The sequence below is a fragment of the Oncorhynchus mykiss genome, chromosome 21 (assembly GCF_057628025.1).
Source record: "Oncorhynchus mykiss isolate SJ-2025 chromosome 21, ASM5762802v1, whole genome shotgun sequence".
Lineage (NCBI taxonomy): Eukaryota > Metazoa > Chordata > Actinopteri > Salmoniformes > Salmonidae > Oncorhynchus > Oncorhynchus mykiss.
In genome coordinates this window covers 57,628,439-57,654,126 of record NC_143042.1, presented here as the reverse complement: position 1 = coordinate 57,654,126, position 25,688 = coordinate 57,628,439, and the positions used below count along the sequence as shown (strand labels likewise).

The 25,688-nt window shown below is 47.0% G+C and overlaps 1 protein-coding gene across 1 annotated transcript in view; it reads right to left on the bottom strand.

Annotated features, from left to right (window-relative positions):
• The window catches only part of nfxl1 (nuclear transcription factor, X-box binding-like 1), a 103,877-nt gene that overhangs the window by 15,541 nt on the left and 62,648 nt on the right, over positions 1-25,688 (bottom strand). Inside the window, exons 17-19 of the mRNA XM_036958424.2 lie at positions 18,754-18,885; positions 5,831-5,997; positions 2,995-3,064 (exon numbers count right to left, since the gene is read on the bottom strand). Of these exons, the coding sequence (XP_036814319.2) occupies positions 2,995-3,064; positions 5,831-5,997; positions 18,754-18,885 (369 nt within the window). The remainder of the gene's footprint in view (positions 1-2,994; positions 3,065-5,830; positions 5,998-18,753; positions 18,886-25,688) is intronic.

Here is a 25,688-nt window from a genome sequence, read left to right as displayed (position 1 = left end):
TAACAACACACCAGACAGTAATGTCTGAGCAGTGAGTAACAACACACCAGACAGTAATGTCTCAGCAGTGAGTAACAACACACCAGACAGTAATGTCTCAGCAGTGAGTAACAACACACCAGACAGTAATGTCTCAGCAGTGAGTAAAAACACACCAGACAGTAATGTCTCAGCAGTGAGTAACAACACACCAGACAGTAATGTCTCAGCAGTGAGTAACAACACACCAGACAGTAATGTCTGAGCAGTGAGTAACAACACACCAGACAGTAATGTCTGAGCAGTGAGTAACACACCAGACAGTAATGTCTCAGCAGTGAGTAACAACACACCAGACAGTAATGTCTCAGCAGTGAGTAACAACACACCAGACAGTAATGTCTCAGCAGTGAGTAACAACACACCAGACAGTAATGTCTCAGCAGTGAGTAACAACACACCAGACAGTAATGTCCCAGCAGTGAGTAACAACACACCAGACAGTAATGTCTCAGCAGTGAGTAACAACACACCAGACAGTAATGTCTCAGCAGTGAGTAACAACACACCAGACAGTAATGTCTCAGCAGTGAGTAACAACACACCAGACAGTAATGTCCCAGCAGTGAGTAACAACACACCAGACAGTAATGTCCCAGCAGTGAGTAACAACACACCAGACAGTAATGTCCCAGCAGTGAGTAACAACACACCAGACAGTAATGTCTGAGCAGTGAGTAACAACACACCAGACAGTAATGTCCCAGCAGTGAGTAACAACACACCAGACAGTAATGTCTGAGCAGTGAGTAACAACACACCAGACAGTAATGTCTCAGCAGTGAGTAACAACACACCAGACAGTAATGTCTCAGCAGTGAGTAACAACACACCAGACAGTAATGTCTCAGCAGTGAGTAAAAACACACCAGACAGTAATGTCTCAGCAGTGAGTAACAACACACCAGACAGTAATGTCTCAGCAGTGAGTAACAACACACCAGACAGTAATGTCTCAGCAGTGAGTAACAACACACCAGACAGTAATGTCTGAGCAGTGAGTAACACACCAGACAGTAATGTCTCAGCAGTGAGTAACAACACACCAGACAGTAATGTCTCAGCAGTGAGTAACAACACACCAGACAGTAATGTCTCAGCAGTGAGTAACAACACACCAGACAGTAATGTCTCAGCAGTGAGTAACAACACACCAGACAGTAATGTCCCAGCAGTGAGTAACAACACACCAGACAGTAATGTCCCAGCAGTGAGTAACAACACACCAGACAGTAATGTCTCAGCAGTGAGTAACAACACACCAGACAGTAATGTCCCAGCAGATAGTAACAACACACCAGACAGTAATGTCTCAGCAGTGAGTAACACACCAGACAGTAATGTCTCAGCAGTGAGTAACACACCAGACAGTAATGTCTCAGCAGTGAGTAACACACCAGACAGTAATGTCTCAGCAGTGAGTAACAACACACCAGACAGTAATGTCTCAGCAGTGAGTAACAACACACCAGACAGTAATGTCCCAGCAGTGAGTAACACACCAGACAGTAATGTCTCAGCAGTGAGTAACAACACACCAGACAGTAATGTCTCAGCAGTGAGTAACAACACACCAGACAGTAATGTCTCAGCATATCTGCCTTGGAAGTTTCAGGACTGGTATTTCTATAAATGAATGAAAAGCATATTTTTGGGGGGTGGAGGGGGGTGAGGGGGGGTTTGGCATCAATTTTATTTATTGACTCTTTTAGCGGGTAAAAGCTGCTAACGGAAAGGCTGAGAAAAAGGCACAGTGTGGATATCTGATGTTCTTGGAATGGTTCGCTGAGAGGCCGTCACAGCTCCTGCCTACGGGACACAGAACCACCAAAATTGTTCCCAGGTGTGTGTGTGTGTTAGTGTGTATGTCGACTGTGTATGTGTTAGTGTGTGTCGACTGTGTGTGTGTGTGTGTCGACTGTGTGTGTGTGTGTGTGTCGACTGTGTGTGTGTTTGTCTGTGTGTGTCGACTGTGTGTGTTGACTGTGTGTGTGTGTGTGTGTGTGTGTCGACTGTGTGTGTGTGTGTCGACTGTGTGTGTGTGTCGACTGTGTGTGTGTGTGTTAGTGTGTGTGTGTGTGTGTGTTTGTGTGTGTGTGCGTGTGTGTGTGTGTGTGCGTGTGTGTGTGGACTGTGTTTGTGTGCAACCTTAAAACATAAACACACTGGCGCCACTGAGCTGCATCGATTATCCATCAGTGGAAAAACATGCTCTCAGAGTGAGGGGGGGGGGGGGAGAGGGTGTGAGAGGGAGAGAGAGGGGGAGGGTGTGAGGGGGGGAGAGGGAGGAGGGAGAGGGGGGGAGGAGACGGAGAGAGAAGGAGAGGGGGAGAGAGGAGGGGAGAGGGAGAGAGAGGGGGAGGGTGGGGAGGATGAGAGAAGGAGAGGGAGGGAGAGGGTGAGAGAAGGAGAGGGAGGGAGAGGGTGAGAGAAGGAGAGGGTGGGAGAGGGAGGAGAGGGTGGGAGAGGAGGGGAGAGGGAGAGGAGGGGAGAGGGAGAGGAGGGGAGAGGGAGGGAGAGGAGGGGAGAGGGAGGGAGAGGAGGGGAGAGGGAGAGAGAGGGGGAGGGTGGGAGAGGGAGGAGGGAGAGGGGGGGAGGAGACAGAGAGAGAAGGAGAGGGAGAGAGAGGGAGAGGGGAGGAGAGGGTGGGAGAGGGAGGGAGAGGGTGGGAGAGGGAGGGAGAGGGGGGAGAGGAGAGAGGACTGTAGAGAGACCCACACAGAGAGAGGACTGTAGAGAGACCCACACAGAGAGAGGACTGTAGAGAGACCCACACAGAGAGAGGACTGTAGAGAGACCCACACAGAGAGAGGACTGTAGAGAGACCCACACAGAGAGAGGACTGTAGAGAGACCCACACAGAGAGAGGACTGTAGAGAGACCCACACAGAGAGAGGACTGTAGAGAGACCCACACAGAGAGAGGACTGTAGAGAGACCCACACAGAGAGCATACCTGTTTAGGACATTGGTTCTTACAGGACCCCAGATCAGCTTTAGTCTCATCTTCCGCACTTCTGAACGTCCTAGAGAAAGGGCAGTAGATGTTGACAGACAGTGATAATGACAGATGTTGACAGACATGTTAAGTGTAGACAGACAGTGATAGATGTTGGCAGACAGTGATAATTATAGATGTTGACAGACAGTGATAATGATAGATGTTGACAGACAGTGATAATGATAGATGTTGACAGACAGTGATAATGACAGATGTTGACAGACAGTGATAATGATAGATGTTGACAGACAGTGATAATGACAGATGTTGACAGACAGTGATAATGATAGATGTTGACAGACAGTGATATATAGATGTTGACAGTGATATATAGATGTTGACAGACAGTGATATATAGATGTTGACAGACAGTGATAATAATAGATGTTGACAGACAGTGATAATGATAGATGTTGACAGTATTAATGATAGATGTTGACAGACAGTGATAATGATAGATGTTGACAGACAGTGATAATGACAGATGTTGACAGACAGTGATAATGACAGATTTTGTCAGTGATAATGATAGATGTTGGCAGACAGTATTAATGATAGATGTTGACAGACAGTGATAATGACAGATGTTGACAGACAGTGATAATGATAGATGTTGACAGACAGTGATAGATGTTGACAGACAGTGATATATAGATGTTGACAGACAGTGATAGATGTTGACAGACAGTGATAATGATAGATGTTGACAGACAGTGATAATGACAGATGTTGACAGACAGTGATAATGATAGATGTTGACAGTATTAATGATAGATGTTGACAGACAGGGATAATGATAGATTTTGTCAGACAGTGATAATGATAGATGTTGACAGACAGTGATAATGATAGATGTTGACAGACAGTGATAATGACAGATGTTGACAGACAGTGATAATGATAGATTTTGTCAGTGATAATGATAGATGTTGGCAGACAGTATTAATGATAGATGTTGACAGACAGTGATATATAGATGTTGACAGACAGTGATAATGATAGATGTTGACAGACAGTGATAATGATAGATGTTGACAGACAGTGATAATGACAGATGTTGACAGACAGTGATAATGATAGATTTTGTCAGTGATAATGATAGATGTTGGCAGACAGTATTAATGATAGATGTTGACAGACAGTGATATATAGATGTTGACAGACAGTGATAATGATAGATGTTGACAGACAGTGATAATGATAGTTGTTGACAGACAGTGATAATGACAGATGTTGACAGACAGTGATAATGATAGATTTTGTCAGACAGTGATAATGATAGATTTTGTCAGTGATAATGATAGATGTTGGCAGACAGTATTAATGATAGATGTTGACAGACAGTGATATATAGATGTTGACAGACAGTGATAATGATAGATGTTGACAGACAGTGATAATGATAGATGTTGACAGACAGTGATAATGATAGATGTTGACAGACAGTGATAATGATAGATGTTGACAGACAGTGATATATAGATGTTGACAGACAGTGATATATAGATGTTGACAGACAATGATACAGTTGATGTCGGAAGTTTACATACACCTTAGCCAAATATTCCTGACACTTAATCCCAGTAAAAATTCCCTGTTTTAGGTCAGTTAGGATCACCACTTTAATTTAAGAATGTGAAATGTCAGAATAATAGTAGAGAGAATGATTTATTTCAGATTGTATTTCTTTCATCACATTCCCAGTGGGTCAGAAGTTTAAATACACAAAATTAGTATTTGGTAGCGTTGCCTTTAAATTGTTTAACTTGGGTCAAACGTTTTGGGTAGCCTTCCATAAGCAGCCCTTCAGGGTATGGTGATATAGGACTCGTTTTACTGTGGATATTGATACTTTTGTACCTGTTTCCTCCAGCATCTTCACAAGGTCCTTTCCTGTTGTTCTGGGATTGATTTGCACTTTTTGCACCAAAGTACGTTCATCTCTAGGAGACAGAACGCGTCTCCTTCCTGAGCGGTATGACGGCTGCATGGTCCCAGGGTGTTTATACTTGCGTACTATTGTTTGTACAGATGAACGTGGTACTTTCAGGCGTTTGGAAATTGCTCCCAAGGATGAACCAGACTTGTGGAGGTCTAATTGTTTTCTGAGGTCTTGGCTGATTTCTTTTGATTTTCCCATGATGTCAAGCAAAGAGGCACTGAGTTTAAAGGTTGGCCTTGAAATACATCCACAGGTACACCTCCAATTGACTCAAATGATGTCAATCAGCCCATCAGAAGCTTCGAAATCCATGATATCATTTTCTGGAATTTTCCAAGCTGTTTAAAGGCACAGTCAACTTAGTGTATGTAAACTTCTGACCCACTGGAATTGTGATACAGTGAATTATAAGTGAAATAATCTGTCTGTAAACAATTGTTTTAAAAATGACTTGTGTCATGCACAAAGTAGATGTCCTAACCGACTTGCCAAAACTATAGTTTGTTTACAAGAAATGTGTGGAGTGGTTGAAAAACGAGTTTTAATGACTCCAAACTAAGTGTATGTAAACTTCCGAATTCAACTTTATATTGATGTTGTCAGACAGTGATACATGTTGACAGAAAATGATAGTGATTGATGTTGACTGCTGAGGATGGATCCAACATAACTGAAAGTTGATAGCTTTTCATTGATTCTAGCTCATATGTGTACACACATGGATCTGTGGTACTGACTGACAGTAGGCTGATCTTCTAGTGTGTGTGTGTGTAACGTGTGTGTGTGTGTAACGTGTGTGTGTGTGTGTGTGTGTGTGTGTGTGTGTGTGTGTGTGTGTGTGTAACGTACAGGCAGTCGATGTAGAGCAGGGAGATCTTGCAGTGACAGCGTTGTCGGGTCATCTGTTGGCAGGGGGGGCACGACCCTGGGTGGCATGCCAACAGGCACGGGTGGGGACAGCCAGGGGGGCGAGGGTTAACACACCCCTCCTCACACACCACACACTCTGGACCCGCCTGGAGAGAGAGGGAGAGAAGTTAACACACCGCTCCTCACACAGGGGTGGGGGGAGATGGAGGGAGATGGAGGGAGATGGAGGGAGGGGTATGAAAAGGAAAGAGAGGGAAGTAAAGAAAGAGGGGGAGGGAGTGAGGGAATGAGTGAGTGAGTGAGTTTATTTTACCTTTATTTAACTAGGCAAGTCAGTTAAGAACAAATTCTTATTTTCAATGACGGCCTAGGAACACTGGGTTAACTGCCTGTTCAGAACGACAGATTTGTACCTTGTCAGCTCGGGGATTTGAACTTGCAACCTTTCGGTTACTAGTCCAACGCTCTAACCACTAGGCTACCCTGCCGAGTGAGTGAGGGAGTGGAGTGAGTGGAGTGAGTGAGTGAGTGAGTGAGTGAGTGAGTGAGTGAGTGAAGTGAAGTGAAGTGAAGTGAAGTGAAGTGAAGTGAAGTGAAGTGAGTGAGTGAGTGAGTGAGTGAGTGAGTGAGTGAAGTGAGTGAGTGAAGTGAGTGAGTGAGTGAGTTTATAGAGGTTAAAGGGGCAATCAATATACACTATATACACAGAAGTATGTGGACCCCCTTCAAATTAGTGGATTTGCTGACAGGTGTATAAAATCGAGCACACAGCCACGCAATCTCCATAGACAAACATTAGCAGCAGAATGGCCTTACTGACGAGATCAGTGACTTTCTACTTGGCACCGTCAAAGGATGCCACCTTTCCATCAAAGTCAGTTCCTCAAATTGCTGCCCTGGTCAACTGTAAGTGCTGTTATTGTAAAGTGGAAAACATCTAGGAGCAACAACGGCTCAGCAGTGAAGTGGTAGGCCACACAAGCTCACAGAACGAGACCGCCAAGTGCTGAAGCGCGTAAAAATCGTCTGTCCTCGGTTACAACACTCACTACCAAGTTCCATACTGCCTCTGGAAGCAACGTCAGCACAATAACTGTTAGTCGGGAGCTTCATGAAATGAGTTTCCACGGCCGCACACAAGCCTAAGATCACCATGAGCAAAGCCAAATGTCGGCTGGAGTGGTGTAAAGCTCGTCGCCATTGGACTCTGGAACAGTGGGAACGCGTTCTCTGGAATGATGAATCACGCTTCACCACCTGGCAGTCCAACGGACAAATCTGGGTTTGGCGGATGCCAGAAGAACGCTACCTGCTCCAATACATAGTGCCAACTGTAAAGTTTGGTGGAGGACTAATGGTCTGGGGCTGTTTTTCATGGTTCAGGCCCCTTAGTTCTAGTGAAGGGAAATCTTAATGCTACAGCATACAATGACATTCTAGACTATTCTGTGCTTCCAACTTTAGTTTAGCGAAGGTCCTTTCCAATGCCCCGTGTTCAAAGCGAGGTTCATACAGAAATGGTTTGTTGGGGCCTACCGAGTGGCATAGTGGTCTAAGGCATCGCAGCAGTGCTTGAGGCGTAACTACAGACCCGGGTTTGATCCCGAGGTGGCGCACAATTGGCCCAGTGTCGTATGGGTTAGGGGAGGGTTTGGCCCAGCGTCGTACGGGTTAGGGGAGGGTTTGGCCGGCAGGGATGTCCTTGTCCCATCACGCTCTAGCGACTCCTGTAGCGGTCTGGGAGCACACTGAAACGGTCGCTAGTTGTACAGTGTTTCCTCCGACACATTGGTGCGGCTGTCTTCCGGGTTAAGTGCATAGTGTGTCAAGAAGCGGTGCGGCTTGGCAGGGTCGTGTTTCGGAGGGCGCATGGCTCTTGACCTTCGCCTCTCCCGCGTCCGTACGGGAGTTGCAGCGATGGGACAAGACTGTAACTACCAATTGGATATCATGAAAAAAGTGGAAAAAAACGGGAGTAAAAAAGTAAAATTGTGTGGAAGAACTTGACTGCAGATCTCCTGACCTCAACCCTATTTAACACCTTTGGGATGAATTGGAAAGCTGACTGCGAGCCAGGCCGAATCACCCAACATCAAATCATATTAGTCACACGCGCCGAATACAACAGTGAGATGCTTACTTACAAGCCCCTAACCAAAAATGCAGTTTCAAAAAAATGATGATAAGAATAAGAGATAAAAGTAAAAAGTAATTAAAGAGCAGCAATATATACAGGGCCGTTTAGTTGAGGTAATATGTAGAGTTATTAAAGTGACTATGCATCGATAATAACAGTAGCAGCTGTGTGAGGGGGGGGGGGGGGGGGGGGGCAATGCATATAGTCTGGGTAGCCATCAGCTGTTCAGGAGTCTTATGGCTTGGGGGGGGTAGAAGCTGTTTAGGAGCCTCTTGGACCTTGACTTGGCGCTCTGGTACCGCTTGCCGTGCGGTAGCAGAGAGAACAGTCTATGACTGGGGTGACTGGAGTCTTTGACAATTTGTAGGGCCTCCCTCTGACACCGCCTGGTATAGAGGTTCTGGATGGCAGGAAGCTTAGCCCCAGTGATGTACTGGTCCGTACGCACTACCCTCTGTAGAGCCTTACGGTCAGACGCCGAGCAGTTTCCATACCAGGCAGTGATGCAACCGGTCAGGATGCTCTCGATGGTGCAGCTGTAGAACCTTTTGAGGATCTGGGGACCCATGCCACATCTTTTCAGTCTCCTGAGGGGGAAAAGGTGTTGCTGTTCCCTCTTCACGACTGTCTTGATGTGTTTGGACCATGGTAATTTGTTGGTGATGTGGACACCAAGGAATTTGAAGCTCTCAACCTGCTCCACTACAGCCCCGTTGATGAGAATGAGGACGTGCTCGGTCCTCCTTCTCCTGTAGTCGACAATCATCTCCTTAGTCTTGGTTACGTTGAGGGAGATGTTGTCCTGGCACCACACTGCCAGGTCTCTGACCTCCTCCCTATAGGCTGTCTCGTCGATGTCGGTGATCAGGCCTACCAATGTTGTGTTTAGAGTAATTACTTGTATAGGTCTCCTGATTTAAACCTGATCGAACTTGTTTGGTATCAACTGAAAACATTCATCCTATCACTGTTGTTTTCGGCAAATTGAATGATTGTGTTGGATTCGTGCCTGGCCGTGCAGTCACGAGTGAACAGGGAGTAGAGGAGGGGGCTGAGCACGCACCCCTAAGGGGCCCCCGTGTTGAGGATCAGCGTGGCGGATGTGTCAGTGCCCGACCTCACTAATGCTCTTGTGGCTGAATGGAAGCAAGTCCCCACAGCAATGTTCCAACATCTTGTGGAAAGCCTTCCCAGAAGAGTGGAGGCTGTTATAGCAGCAATGTTCCTACATCTAGTGGAAAGCCTTCCCAGAAGAGTGGAGGCTGTTATAGCAGCAATGTTACAACATCTAGTGGAAAGCCTTCCCAGAAGAGTGGAGGCTGTTATAGCAGCAATGTTCCAACATCTAGTGGAAAGCCTTCCCAGAAGAGTGGAGGCTGTTATAGCAGCAACGTTCCTACATCTAGTGGAAAGCCTTCCCAGAAGAGTGGAGGCTGTTATAGCAGCAATGTTCCTACATCTAGTGGAAAGCCTTCCCAGAAGAGTGGAGGCTGTTATAGCAGCAACGTTCCTACATCTAGTGGAAAGCCTTCCCAGTAGAGTGGAGGCTGTTATAGCAGCAATGTTCCTACATCTAGTGGAAAGCCTTCCCAGAAGAGTGGAGGCTGTTATAGCAACAATGTTCCTACATCTAGTGCTGGGGAGGAATGTTGCTTAGAGGTCAACAGGACTTTGGCCCATTACATTTAAGTCGTTGTTTAGCAACTTAAACAGCCGGAATCCAGTTGTCCTTTTAATACACTGTAGATACCTATTGACTACAGTCAGATAGAAGGTAATATATAATAATATAACTCGACACTTTCACTAGTCAATACAAATAAACATCTGTAGTGGGAGAAATAAAATGGATTCATATCGGGATATTATTTTTGATGATCGTATTGTATCGTTTTGACAATATCACAATATTATTTCATATGATTTATTAGCGCTAGTTGGCTGTATCTGCACCAAAAGGCCACTATCGCTCCTTCACAGCTGTTTAACCTATCGCTCCTTCACAGCTATTTAACCTATCGCTCCATTCACAGCTGTTGATCCTATCGCTCCTTCACAGCTGTTGATCCTATCGCTCCTTCACAGCTGTTGATCCTATCGCTCCTTCACAGCTGTTGATCCTATCGCTCCTTCACAGCTGTTGATCCTATCGCTCCTTCACAGCTGTTGATCCTATCGCTCCTTCACAGCTGTTGATCCTATCGCTCCTTCACAGCTGTTTAACCTATCGCTCCTTCACAGCTGTTGATCCTATCGCTCCTTCACAGCTGTTTAACCTATCGCTCCTTCACAGCTGTTGATCCTATCGCTCCTTCACAGCTGTTGATCCTATCGCTCCTTCACAGCTGTTGATCTTTTTAAATAAGGAGCCCATTTGTTTCCAGTACATTCATCTCCATGACTGTTCAAAACGTGTTCTCTCTCTCTGTCCCTCTGAAGCTGACATGGAGAGCAATATGTCTCTCTCTCTGTCCCTCTGAAGCTGATATGGAGAGCAATATGTCTCTCTCTGTCCCTCTGAAGCTGATATGGAGAGCAATATGTCTCTCTCTCTGTCCCTCTGAAGCTGATATGGAGAGCAATATGTCTCTCTCTCTGTCCCTCTGAAGCTGATATGGAGAGCAATATGTCTCTCTCTCTGTCCCTCTGAAGCTGATATGGAGAGCAATATGTCTCTCTCTGTCCCTCTGAAGCTGATATGGAGAGCAATATGTCTCTCTCTCTGTCCCTCTGAAGCTGATATGGAGAGCAATATGTCTCTCTCTCTGTCCCTCTGAAGCTGATATGGAGAGCAATATGTCTCTCTCTCTGTCCCTCTGAAGCTGATATGGAGAGCAATATGTCTCTCTCTCTGTCCCTCTGAAGCTGATATGGAGAGCAATATGTCTCTCTCTCTGTCCCTCTGAAGCTGACATGGAGAGCAATATGTCTCTCTCTCTGTCCCTCTGAAGCTGATATGGAGAGCAATATGTCTCTCTCTCTGTCCCTCTGAAGCTGATATGGAGAGCAATATGTCTCTCTCTCTGTCCCTCTGAAGCTGATATGGAGAGCAATATGTCTCTCTCTCTGTCCCTCTGAAGCTGATATGGAGAGCAATATGTCTCTCTCTCTGTCCCTCTGAAGCTGATATGGAGAGCATTATGTCTCTCTCTCTGTCCCTCTGAAGCTGATATGGAGAGCATTATGTCTCTCTCTCTGTCCCTCTGAAGCTGATATGGAGAGCATTATGTCTCTCTCTCTCTGTCCCTCTGAAGCTGATATGGAGAGCAATATGTCTCTCTCTCTCTGTCCCTCTGAAGCTGATATGGAGAGCATTATGTCTCTCTCTCTGTCCCTCTGAAGCTGATATGGAGAGCAATATGTCTCTCTCTCTGTCCCTCTGAAGCTGATATGGAGAGCAATATGTCTCTCTCTCTGTCCCTCTGAAGCTGATATGGAGAGCAATATGTCTCTCTCTCTGTCCCTCTGAAGCTGATATGGAGAGCAATATGTCTCTCTCTCTCTGTCCCTCTGAAGCTGATATGGAGAGCAATATGTCTCTCTCTCTGTCCCTCTGAAGCTGATATGGAGAGCAATATGTCTCTCTCTCTGTCCCTCTGAAGCTGATATGGAGAGCAATATGTCTCTCTCTCTGTCCCTCTGAAGCTGATATGGAGAGCAATATGTCTCTCTCTCTGTCCCTCTGAAGGTGATATGGAGAGCAATATGTCTCTCTCTCTGTCCCTCTGAAGCTGATATGGAGAGCATTATGTCTCTCTCTCTCTGTCCCTCTGAAGCTGATATGGAGAGCAATATGTCTCTCTCTCTGTCCCTCTGAAGGTGATATGGAGAGCATTATGTCTCTCTCTGTCCCTCTGAAGCTGATATGGAGAGCATTATGTCTCTCTCTCTGTCCCTCTGAAGGTGATATGGAGAGCAATATGTCTCTCTCTCTGTCCCTCTGAAGCTGATATGGAGAGCAATATGTCTCTCTCTCTCTGTCCCTCTGAAGCTGATATGGAGAGCATTATGTCTCTCTCTCTGTCCCTCTGAAGCTGATATGGAGAGCAATATGTCTCTCTCTCTGTCCCTCTGAAGCTGATATGGAGAGCATTATGTCTCTCTCTCTGTCCCTCTGAAGCTGATATGGAGAGCATTATGTCTCTCTCTGTCCCTCTGAAGCTGATATGGAGAGCATTATGTCTCTCTCTCTGTCCCTCTGAAGCTGATATGGAGAGCATTATGTCTCTCTCTCTGTCCCTCTGAAGCTGATATGGAGAGCAATATGTCTCTCTCTCTGTCCCTCTGAAGCTGATATGGAGAGCAATATGTCTCTCTCTCTGTCCCTCTGAAGCTGATATGGAGAGCATTATGTCTCTCTCTCTGTCCCTCTGAAGCTGATATGGAGAGCAATATGTCTCTCTCTCTGTCCCTCTGAAGCTGATATGGAGAGCAATATGTCTCTCTCTCTGTCCCTCTGAAGCTGACATGGAGAGCAATATGTCTCTCTCTCTCTGTCCCTCTGAAGGTGATATGGAGAGCAATATGTCTCTCTCTCTGTCCCTCTGAAGGTGACATGGAGAGCAATATGTCTCTCTCTCTGTCCCTCTGAAGCTGACATGGAGAGCAATATGTCTCTCTCTCTCTGTCCCTCTGAAGGTGATATGGAGAGCAATATGTCTCTCTCTCTGTCCCTCTGAAGGTGACATGGAGAGCATTATGTCTCTCTCTCTGTCCCTCTGAAGCTGATATGGAGAGCAATATGTCTCTCTCTGTCCCTCTGAAGCTGACATGGAGAGCAATATGTCTCTGTCCCTCTGAAGGTGATATGGAGAGAAATATGTCTCTCTCTGTCCCTCTGAAGGTGATATGGAGAGAAATATGTCTCTCTCTGTCCCTCTGAAGCTGATATGGAGAGCAATATGTCTCTCTCTCTGTCCCTCTGAAGGTGATATGGAGAGCAATATGTCTCTCTCTCTGTCCCTCTGAAGGTGACATGGAGAGCAATATGTCTCTCTCTCTGTCCCTCTGAAGCTGACATGGAGAGCAATATGTCTCTCTCTCTGTCCCTCTGAAGCTGACATGGAGAGCAATATGTCTCTCTCTCTGTCCCTCTGAAGCTGACATGGAGAGCAATATGTCTCTCTCTCTGTCCCTCTGAAGCTGACATGGAGAGCAATATGTCTCTCTCTCTGTCCCTCTGAAGCTGATATGGAGAGCAATATGTCTCTCTCTCTGTCCCTCTGAAGCTGATATGGAGAGCAATATGTCTCTCTCTGTCCCTCTGAAGCTGATATGGAGAGCAATATGTCTCTCTCTCTGTCCCTCTGAAGCTGATATGGAGAGCAATATGTCTCTCTCTCTGTCCCTCTGAAGCTGACATGGAGAGCAATATGTCTCTCTCTCTGTCCCTCTGAAGCTGATATGGAGAGCAATATGTCTCTCTCTCTGTCCCTCTGAAGCTGATATGGAGAGCAATATGTTGGGAAGATCAAATCTCAAAAACATATTCAACAAATCACAATACATATCATACCGGCACCTAAGTATCATGAGGTCCCTGGCATTTCCCAGGCCTGATAATCTGTGTACACACACACACACACACACACACACACACACACACACACACACACACGTGTTGTGATAAAGTTCATCGCCTAAATGCGGCCATCGCCAGCGTCTCCACCAATCACGAAACAGGACTTAGTGCCATGCTGTGATGTCACAGAGCATTCCACTGTGGAAAGTTCCAGAACGAACATAGAGAGAGGCGTGTTGTTCCGCCATATGAACAGTAGGCTGTGATGTCACAGGGGGTGGGAGGAGCATTCCGTTCTCAGACAGAAATGTGCGTTCGTCCTCCCTGCAAGACAAACTGTTTGTGTGCAGGAGAGTAGTGACGGGGGGGCTTAAAAAGGGTTTCTCCATGTCTCCGCCTGACCCTAACGAGCTTGTCCCCACCTCCCTTAACGGAGAAATGTGTCCCCACCTCCCTTAACGGAGAAATGTGTCCCCACCTCCCTTAACGGAGAAATGTGTCCCCACCTCCCTTAACGGAGAAATGTGTCCCCACCTCCCTTAACGGAGAAATGTGTCCCCACCTCCCTTAACGGAGAAATGTGTCCCCACCTCCCTTAATGGAGAAATGTGTCCCCACCTCCCTTAACGGAGAAATGTGTCCCCACCTCCCTTAACGGAGAAATGTGTCCCCACCTCCCTTAACGGAGAAATGTGTCCCCACCTCCCTTAACGGAGAAATGTGTCCCCACCTCCCGTCCCCCTCCTCCCCAGCACTATCACCTCTCCCTGTTCACCACGTCAGTCTGATAATCAGAGGTTGTAATACTCGGTCTCCGTCCTCCCCAGCACTATCACCTCTCCCTGTTCACCACGTCAGTCTGATAATCAGAGGTTGTAATACTCGGTCTCCGTCCTCCCCAGCACTATCACCTCTCCCTGTTCACCACGTCAGTCTGGTAATCAGAGGGTGTAATACTCGGTCCCCGTCCTCCCCAACACTATCACCTCTCCCTGTTCACCACGTCAGTCTGGTAATCAGAGGTTGTAATACTCGGTCCCCGTCCTCCCCAACACTATCACCTCTCCCTGTTCACCACGTCAGTCTGGTAATCAGAGGTTGTAATACTCGGTCCCCCTCCTCCCCAGCACTATCACCTCTCCCTGTTCACCACGTCAGTCTGGTAATCAGAGGGTGTAATACTCGGTCCCCCTCCTCCCCAACACTATCACCTCTCCCTGTTCACCACGTCAGTCTGGTAATCAGAGGTTGTAATACTCGGTCCCCCTCCTCCCCAACACTATCACCTCTCCCTGTTCACCACGTCAGTCTGGTAATCAGAGGGTGTAATACTCGGTCTCCGTCCTCCCCAGCACTATCACCTCTCCCTGTTCACCACGTCAGTCTGGTAATCAGAGGGTGTAATACTCGGTCCCCGTCCTCCCCAGCACTATCACCTCTCCCTGTTCACCACGTCAGTCTGGTAATCAGAGGTTGTAATACTCGGTCCCCCTCCTCCCCAACACTATCACCTCTCCCTGTTCACCACGTCAGTCTGGTAATCAGAGGTTGTAATACTCGGTCCCCGTCCTCCCCAACACTATCACCTCTCCCTGTTCACCACGTCAGTCTGGTAATCAGAGGTTGTAATACTCGGTCCCCGTCCTCCCCAACACTATCACCTCTCCCTGTTCACCACGTCAGTCTGGTAATCAGAGGTTGTAATACTCGGTCCCCGTCCTCCCCAACACTATCACCTCTCCCTGTTCACCACGTCAGTCTGGTAATCAGAGGTTGTAATACTCGGAGACCCCAGAGTAACAGCGTACCGCACGACAGGCACACAGAAGCAATCATGTGAGACATTCCGCTTGGAATACATTCCCTCTCAATGGAACCTTGGGAAACCAAGGGCTCGGCTACACACACACACACACACACACACACACACACTCCATGCAAACACACACACGAACAGATGCACTAGCCCAGGAATGCCCAGGTTGGCTTCACCTAACGCCTTTCAATCCCCAGATACCTGGATCCTTAGAGAACCCTGGACCTCTTCGCTGCTAAGACTGTTCTAGTGGGTGAAGACAGGTGTGTGTGTGTGTGTGTGTGTGTGTGTTAGGGAGAGTAATAGAAGACTATTATAGGCAGTGCATTCATAACCCTTCATAACCTTTCACGTATTACACATGTACTTGTTACAGCCTGAATTCACCCCATAATGACAAAGTTAAAACATGTTTTTCAATAATTCTTCTTCTTCATTTGTTTATGAAATACAGAAATATTTAATTTATATAGAGCGCTAGTCAAAAGTTTGGACACGCCTACTCATTCAAGGGTTTATTTTTTTTTACTATTTTCTACATTGTAGAATAATAGTGAAGACATCAACAATATGAAATAACATATGGAATCATGTAGTAACCAAAAAAGTGTTAAACCAATCTAAACATATTTTATATTTGAGATTCTTCAAAGTAGCCACCCTTTATCTTGATGACAGCTTTGCACACTTGGCATTCTCTCAACCAGCTTCATGAGGTAGTGACCTGGAATACCAAACTTTTGACTGGTACTGTAAGTATTCACACCCCTGAATCAATACATGTTAGAATCACCTTTGGCAGCGATTACAGCTGTGAGTCTTTCTGGGTAAGTCTCTAAGAGTGATTACACACCTGGATTGTACAATATTTGCCCATTATTCTTTTAAAAACTCTTCAAGCTCTGTCAAGCTGGTTGTTGATCATTTCTAGACAACCATTTTCAAGTCTTGCCATAGATTTTCAAGCCGATTTAAGTAAAAACTGTAACTAGGCCACTCAGGAACATTCAACGTTGTCTCGGTAAGAGAAGGAGATGAGGGGAGGGGGAGCGAAGGAGACGAGGGGGAGCGAAGGAGACGAGGGGGAGCAAAGGAGACGAGGGGGAGCAAAGGAGACGAGGGGGAGCAAAGGAGACGAGGGGGAGCAAAGGAGACGAGGGGGAGCAAAGGAGACGAGGGGGAGCAAAGGAGACGAGGGGGAGCAAAGGAGACGAGGGGGAGCAAAGGAGACGAGGGGGAGCGAAGGAGACGAGGGGGAGCGAAGGAGACGAGGGGGAGCGAAGGAGACGAGGGGGAGCGAAGGAGACGAGGGGGAGCGAAGGAGACGAGGGGGAGCGAAGGAGACGAGGGGGAGCGAAGGAGACGAGGGGGAGCGAAGGAGACGAGGGGGAGCGAAGGAGACGAGGGGGAGCGAAGGAGACGAGGGGGAGAGAAGGAGACGAGGGGGAGAGAAGGAGACGAGGGGGAGAGAAGGAGACGAGGGGGAGAGAAGGAGACGAGGGGGAGAGAAGGAGACGAGGGGGAGAGAAAGAGACGAGGGGGAGAGAAAGAGACGAGGGGGAGAGAAAGAGACGAGGGGGAGAGAAAGAGACGAGGGGGAGAGAAGGAGACGAGGGGGAGAGAAGGAGACGAGGGGGAGAGAAGGAGACGAGGGGGAGAGAAGGAGACGAGGGGGAGAGAAGGCGAGAAGGAGACGAGGGGAGGGGGAGACGAGGGGGAGAGAAGGAGACGAGGGGAGGGGGAGACGAGGGGGAGAGAAGGAGACGAGGGGAGGGGGAAGAAGGTGACGAGTGAGAGAGAAGGAGGGGAGGGGGAAGAAGGAGACGAGTGAGAGAGAAGGAGACGAGGGGAGGGGGAAGAAGGAGACGAGGGGGAGAGAAGGAGACGAGGGGGAGAGAAAGAGACGAGGGGGAGAGAAGGAGACGAGGGGGAGAGAAAGAGACGAGGGGGAGAGAAAGAGACGAGGGGGAGAGAAAGAGACGAGGGGGAGAGAAAGAGACGAGGGGGAGAGAAAGAGACGAGGGGGAGAGAAGGAGACGAGGGGGAGAGAAGGAGACGAGGGGGAGAGAAGGAGACGAGGGGGAGAGAAGGCGAGAAGGAGACGAGGGGAGGGGGAGACGAGGGGGAGAGAAGGAGACGAGGGGAGGGGGAGACGAGGGGGAGAGAAGGAGACGAGGGGAGGGGGAAGAAGGTGACGAGTGAGAGAGAAGGAGGGGAGGGGGAAGAAGGAGACGAGTGAGAGAGAAGGAGACGAGGGGAGGGGGAAGAAGGAGACGAGGGCGAGAGAAGGAGACGAGGGGGAGAGAAAGAGACGAGGGGGAGAGAAAGAGACGAGGGGGAGAGAAAGAGACGAGGGGGAGAGAAAGAGACGAGGGGGAGAGAAAGAGACGAGGGGGAGAGAAAGAGACGAGGGGGAGAGAAAGAGACGAGGGGGAGAGAAGGAGACGAGGGGGAGAGAAAGAGACGAGGGGGAGAGAAAGAGACGAGGGGGAGAGAAGGAGACGAGGGGGAGAGAAGGCGAGAAGGAGACGAGGGGGAGAGAAGGAGACGAGGGGAGGGGGAGACGAGGGAGATGAGGGGAGGGGGAAGAAGGAGACGAGTGAGAGAGAAGGAGACGAGGGGAGGGGGAAGAAGGAGACGAGGGCGAGAGAAGGAGACGAGGGGAGGGGAAGAGAAGGAGACGAGGGGAGGGGAAGAGAAGGAGACGAGGGGGAGAGAAGGAGATGAGGGGAGGGGAGAGAGAAGGAGAGGAGACGAGTGAGAGAGAAGGATACGAGGGGGAGAGAAGGCGAGAAGGAGACGAGGGGAGGGGGAAGAGAAGGAGACGAGGGGGAGAGAAGGAGAGAGGAGATGAGAGGGAGAGAAGGAGACGAGGGGGAGAGAAGGAGAGAAAAGGAGACGAGAGGGAGAGAAAAGGAGACGAGAGGGAGAGAAGAAGAGAGAAGGAGACGAGGGGGAGAGAAGGAGAGAGAAGGAGATGAGAGGGAGAGAAGGAGACGAGGGGGAGAGAAGGAGAGAAAAGGAGACGAGAGGGAGAGAAAAGGAGACGAGAGGGAGAGAAAAGGAGACGAGGGGGAGAGAGGGGGAGACGAGGGGGAGAGAGGGGGAGACGAGGGGGAGAGAAAAGGAGACGAGAGGGAGAGAAAAGGCGACGAGAGGGAGAGAAGAAGAGAGCAGGAGACGAGAGGGAGAGAAGGAGAGAGAAGGAGACGAGAGGGAGAGAAGGAGAGAGAAGGAGACGAGAGGGAGAGAAGGAGAGAGAAGGAGACGAGGGTGAGAGAAAAGGAGACGAGAGGGAGAGAAAAGGAGGCGAGAGGGAGAGAAGGAGAGAGCAGGAGACGAGAGGGAGAGAAGGAGACACACACACAAACCCTCCTCCCCCCAACACAAACCCTCCCCCCCAACACATACCCCATCTGTCTACGTACCTGTAGTTTGTTGGTTGTCGCGGTGACACGGTGACAGTCCTTGGTGCAGCTATGGTTACCACAGGTCAGAGTTCGACCACAGACACGCTTACAGGAGAAAGGCCCTCGACGGTGGCATGGGACCGGGCTCACCTAACACACACATTATTAATACACACACACGTTAAAATGCCATCAAACCCAACAACATCAACAAGAAGCACACACACATCTCCATCACACTAATTCATATATTATCTTGTATTTATTATGGATCCCCGTTAGTTTCCTGCCAAGGCAGCAGCTACTCTTCCTGGGGTTTATTATGGATCCCCGTTAGTTCCTGCCAAGGCAGCAGCTACTCTTCCTGGGGTCCAGCAACATTAAGGTAATTAAATACAATAATAAATCATTTAAATTACTAGGACCTGCCTTGTTGATAGTGTTGTTAAGAAGGTAGAAACTAGGGCCTGTAGGACTTGACTTGTTGATTGTGTTGTTAAGAAGGTAGAAACTAGGACCTGCCTTGTTGATAGTGTTGTTAAGAAGGTAGAAACTAGGGCCTGTAGGACTTGACTTGTTGATTGTGTTGTTAAGAAGGTAGAAACTAGGACCTGCCTTGTTGATAGTGTTGTTAAGAAGGTAGAAACTATGGCCTGTAGGACCTGCCTTGTTGATAGTGTTGTTAAGAAGGTAGAAACTAGGGCCTGTAGGATCTGCCTTGTTGATAGTGCTGTTAAGGTAGCAACTAGGGCCTGTAGGACCTGCCTTGTTGATAGTGTTATTAAGAAGGTAGAAACTAGGACCTGCCTTGTTGATAGTGCTGTTAAGAAGGTAGAAATTAGGGCCTGCAGGACCTGCCTTGTTGATAGTGTTGTTAAGAAGGTAGAAACTAGGGCCTGTAGGACCTGCCTTGTTGATAGTGTTGTTAAGAAGGTAGAAACTAGGGCCTGTAGGATCTGCCTTGTTGATAGTGCTGTTAAGGTAGCAACTAGGGCCTGTAGGACCTGCCTTGTTGATAGTGTTATTAAGAAGGTAGAAACTAGGACCTGCCTTGTTGACAGTGTTGCTAAGAAGGTAGAAACTAGGGCCTGTAGGACCTGCCTTGTTGATAGTGTTGTTAAGAAGGTAGAAACTAGGGCCTCTAGAACCTGCTTTGTTGATAGTGTTGTTAAGAAGGTAGAAACTAGGGCCTGTAGGACTTGACTTGTTGATTGTGTTGTTAAGAAGGTAGAAACTAGGACCTGCCTTGTTGATAGTGTTGTTAAGAAGGTAGAAACTAGAGCCTGTAGGACTTGACTTGTTGATTGTGTTGTTAAGAAGGTAGAAACTAGGGCCTGTAGGACCTGCCTTGTTGATAGTGTTGTTAAGAAGGTAGAAACTAGGACCTGCCTTGTTGATAGTGTTGTTAAGAAGGTAGAAACTATGACCTGTAGGACCTGCCCTGTTGATAGTGTTGTTAAGAAGGTAGAAACTAGGGCCTGTAAGACCTGCCTTGTTGATAGTGTTGTTAAGAAGGTAGAAACTAGGACCTGTAGGACCTGCCCTGTTGATAATGTTGTTAAGAAGGTAGAAACTAGGGCCTGTAGGACCTGCCTTGTTGATAATGTTGTTAAGAAGGTAGAAACTAGGGTCTGTAGGATCTGCCTTGTTGATAGTGTTGTTAAGAAGGTAGAAACTAGGGCCTGTAGGACCTGCCTTGTTGATAGTGCTGTTAAGAAGGTAGAAACTATGGCCTGTAGGACCTGCCTTGTTGATAGTGTTGTTAAGAAGGTAGAAACTATGACCTGTAGGACCTGCCCTGTTGATAATGTTGTTAAGAAGGTAGAAACTAGGGCCTGTAGGACCTGCCTTGTTGATAATGTTGTTAAGAAGGTAGAAACTATGGCCTGTAGGACCTGCCCTGTTGATAGTGTTGTTAAGAAGGTAGAAACTAGGGCCTGTAAGACCTGCCTTGTTGATAGTGTTGTTAAGAAGGTAGAAACTAGGACCTGTAGGACCTGCCCTGTTGATAATGTTGTTAAGAAGGTAGAAACTAGGGCCTGTAGGACCTGCCTTGTTGATAATGTTGTTAAGAAGGTAGAAACTAGGGTCTGTAGGACCTGCCTTGTTGATAGTGTTGTTAAGAAGGTAGAAACTAGGGCCTGCCTTGTTGATAGTGTTGTTAAGAAGGTAGAAACTAGGGCCTGTAGGACCTGCCTTGTTGATAGTGCTGTTAAGAAGGTAGAAACTATGGCCTGTAGGACCTGCCTTGTTGATAGTGTTGTTAAGAAGGTAGAAACTATGACCTGTAGGACCTGCCCTGTTGATAATGTTGTTAAGAAGGTAGAAACTATGGCCTGTAGGACCTGCCTTGTTGATAGTGTTGTTAAGAAGGTAGAAACTATGACCTGTAGGACCTGCCCTGTTGATAATGTTGTTAAGAAGGTAGAAACTAGGGCCTGTAGGACCTGCCTTGTTGATAGTGCTGTTAAGAAGGTAGAAACTATGGCCTGTAGGACCTGCCTTGTTGATAGTGCTGTTAAGAAGGTAGAAACTAGGGCCTGTATGACCTGCCTTGTTGATAGTGTTGTTAAGAAGGTAGAAACTAGGGCCTGTATGACCTGCCTTGTTGACAGTGTTGTTAAGAAGGTAGAAACTATGGCCTGTAGGACCTGCCTTGTTGATAGTGCTGTTAAGAAGGTAGAAACTATGGCCTGTAGGACCTGCCTTGTTGATAGTGCTGTTAAGAAGGTAGAAACTATGGCCTGTAGGACCTGCCTTGTTGATAGTGCTGTTAAGAAGGTAGAAACTAGGGCCTGTATGACCTGCCTTGTTGATAGTGTTGTTAAGAAGGTAGAAACTAGGGCCTGTAGGACCTGCCTTGTTGATAGTGTTGTTAAGAAGGTAGAAACTAGAGCCTGTAGGACCTGCCTTGTTGATAGTGTTGTTAAGAAGGTAGAAACTAGGGCCTGTAGGACCTGCCTTGTTGATAGTGTTGTTAAGAAGGTAGAAACTAGGGCCTGTAGGACCTGCCTTGTTGATAGTGTTGTTAAGAAGGTAGAAACTAGGGCCTGTAGGACCTGCCTTGTTCATAGTCTTGTTAAGAAGGTATAAACTAGGGCCTGTAGGACCTGCCTTGTTGATAGTGTTGTTAAGAAGGTATAAACTAGGGCCTGTAGGACCTGCCTTGTTGATAGTGTTGTTAAGAAGGTAGAAACTAGGGCCTGTAGGACCTGCCTTGTTGATAGTGTTGTTAAGAAGGTAGAAACTAGGGCCTGTAGGACCTGCCTTGTTGATAGTGCTGTTAAGAAGGTAGAAACTAGAGCCTGTAGGACCTGCCTTGTTGATAGTGTTGTTAAGAAGGTAGAAACTAGGGCCTGTAGGACCTGCCTTGTTGATAGTGCTGTTAAGAAGGTAGAAACTAGAGCCTGTAGGACCTGCCTTGTTGATAGTGTTGTTAAGAAGGTAGAAACTAGGGCCTGTAGGACCTGCCTTGTTGATAGTGTTGTTAAAGAAGGTAGAAACTAGGGCCTGTAGGACCTGCCTTGTTTATAGTGCTGTTAAGAAGGTAGAAACTAGGGCCTGTAGGACCTGCCTTGTTGATAGTGTTGTTAAGAAGGTAGAAACTAGGGCCTGTAGGACCTGCCTTGTTGATAGTGTTGTTAAGAAGGCAGAGCAGCACTTTATTATGGACAGACTTCTCCCCATCCTAGCTACTGTTGCATCAATATGTTTTGACCATGGCAGTTTACAATCCAGGGTTACTCCAAGCAGTTTAGTCACCTCAACTTGCTCAATTTCCACATTAACCATTACAAAATGTAGGTGAGGTTTAGGGTTTAGTGAATGATGGTATTTTGGACAATGCTTTTAGTTTTTTTTTTAATATTTAGGACTAACTACCCTGGTAGGTTGACTGATAACCTGAACCAGGTTGTTTGTAACTACCCTGGTAGGTTGACTGATAACCTGAACCAGGTTGTTTGTAAATACCCTGGTAGGTTGACTGATAACCTGAACCAGGTTGTTTGTAACGACCCTGGTAGGTTGACTGATAACCTGAACCAGGTTGTTTGTAACGACCCTGGTAGGTTGACTGATAACATGAACCAGGTTGTTTGTAACTACCCTGGTAGGTTGACTGATAACCTGAACCAGGTTGTTTGTAAATACCCTGGTAGGTTGACTGATAACATGAACCAGGTTGTTTGTAAATACCCTGGTAGGTTGACTGATAACCTGAACCAGGTTGTTTGTAACGACCCTGGTAGGTTGACTGATAACCTGAACCAGGTTGTTTGTAAATACCCTGGTAGGTTGACTGATAACCTGAACCAGGTTGTTTGTAACGACCCTGGTAGGTTGACTGATAACATGAACCAGGTTGTTTGTAACTACCCTGGTAGGTTGACTGATAACCTGAACCAGGTTGTTTGTAACTACCCTGGTAGGTTGACTGATAACATGAACCAGGTTGTTTGTAACTACCCTGGTAGGTTGACTGATAACATGAACCAGGTTGTTTGTAACTACCCTGGTAGGTTGACTGATAACATGAACCAGGTTGTTTGTAAATACCCTGGTAGGTTGACTGATAACATGAACCAGGTTGTTTGTAAATACCCTGGTAGGTTGACTGATAACATGAACCAGGTTGTTTGTAACTACCCTGGTAGGTTGACTGATAACATGAACCAGGTTGTTTGTAAATACCCTGGTAGGTTGACTGATAACCTGAACCAGGTTGTTTGTAACGACCCTGGTAGGTTGACTGATAACCTGAACCAGGTTGTTTGTAAATACCCTGGTAGGTTGACTGATAACCTGAACCAGGTTGTTTGTAACTACCCTGGTAGGTTGACTGATAACCTGAACCAGGTTGTTTGTAACTACCCTGGTAGGTTGACTGATAACCTGAACCAGGTTGCAGGCACTAGTTAGTTACTGGTTACAGTTTGAAGGTTTTTCTTGAGTGGGCAGCTTGATGAAAGCCAGTCAATATTTAAATCACCCAGAAAATATACTTCTCTGTTGATACATACATTATCAAGCATTTCACACACATTATCCAGATACTGACTGTCTATAGCAGCTTCCCACCAGAATGGGCTTTAGGTGAGGCAGATGAACCTGTCGCCATATTACTTCAACAGTATTTAACATTATCCAGATACTGACTGTTAACACTTGGTGGTCTATAGCATCTTCCCACCAGAATGGGCTTTAGGTGAGGCAGATGAACCTGTAGCCATATTACGTCAACAGTATTTAACATTATCCAGATACTGACTGTCTATAGCAGCTTCCCACCAGAATGGGCTTTAGGTGAGGCAGATGAACCTGTCGCCAGATTACGTCAACAGTATTTAACATTATCCAGATACTGACTGTTAGCACTTGGTCTATAGCAGCTTCCCACCAGAATGGGCTTTAGGTGAGGCAGATGAACCTGTAGCCAGATTACGTCAACAGTATTTAACATTATCCAGATACTGACTGTCTATAGCAGCTTCCCACCAGAATGGGCTTTAGGTGAGGCAGATGAACCTGTAGCCAGATTACGTCAACAGTATTTAACATGAGCTCTTCTTTACAGGAATGTGGTTCTGAATATAAACAGCAACACCTCCACCTTTGGCATTCCTGTCTTTTCTGTAAATGTTATAACCATGTATTGCTACCACTATCATCAAAGGTATTATCTAAGTGAGTTTCAGAGATTGTCAGAATATGAATGTCATCTGTTACTAGCAAATTATTGATTTCATGAACCTCGTTTCTTAGGCTACGTATGTTAACGTTGGCTATTTTTTAGCAATTTTCTGGGATGCTTGATTGTTTTCATGGCTTCACTGGGAAGTGAAGGATAGAGAGAGATAACGGGAGAGAGAACAAGAGAGAGAGAACGAGAGAGAGAAAAACGGGAGAGAGAACGAGAGAGAGAAAAACGGGAGAGAGAACAGGAGAGAGAGAACGGGAGAGAGAACAGGAGAGAGAGAGAGAACAAGAGAGAGAGAAAGGGAGAGAGAACAGAAGAGAGAGAGAACAGGAGAGAGAACAAGAGAGAGAAAACGGGAGAGAGAACTTAGCAGCAGTAGATGTGCTCATGATATTTATGTTAGTGCAGGGTGAGCTGGGCACACTGGCTCAGTGTTAACAGTGGTCTTCCTGCTAGGGCACACTGGCTCAGTGTTAACAGTGATCTTCCTGCTAGGGCACACTGGCTCAGTGTTAACAGTGGTCTTCCTGCTAGGGCACACTGGCTCAGTGCTAACAGTGGTCTTCCTGCTAGGGCACACTGGCTCAGTGCTAACAGTGGTCTTCCTGCTAGGGTACACTGGCTCAGTGCTAACAGTGGTCTTCCTGATAGGGCACACTGGCTCAGTGCTAACAGTGGTCTTCCTGCTAGGGCACACTGGCTCAGTGCTAACAGTGGTCTTCCTGCTAGGGTACACTGGCTCAGTGCTAACAGTGGTCTTCCTGCTAGGGCACACTGGCTCAGTGTTAACAGTGGACTTCCTGATAGGGCACACTGGCTCAGTGCTAACAGTGGTCTTCCTGCTAGGGCACACCGGCTCAGTGCTAGCAGTGTAACTCTGGTTCATAGGTTAAATGATTACTGCACACAATAGCTGTAGGATCAGCAGAGGCATTCAGGACAGTTAATGGGAGATAAATTGGGTTTCTTATATTGTGTCTCCCAACGTCCCTGAGATAATGTACATTAGCTAAAGCATTAATGATGACTCAGCAACACAATGGTAGAGATTAGCTGAGCTGGGTTTGGGTCATTGATAAATCATTGTCTCAACGCAGCCTTATAATGCTGTGAAAGGATCCAGGATCCCACATGATTTGGGTGGATCCCATCCTCCTTATAAAATGTGTTTTTTTCCCAAAAATTATCAAAACTGTTAAATGTTTCACCCAGAGAGCTGCAATAGTCTGGTAGCCAGTTATGGAGGGATAACAGT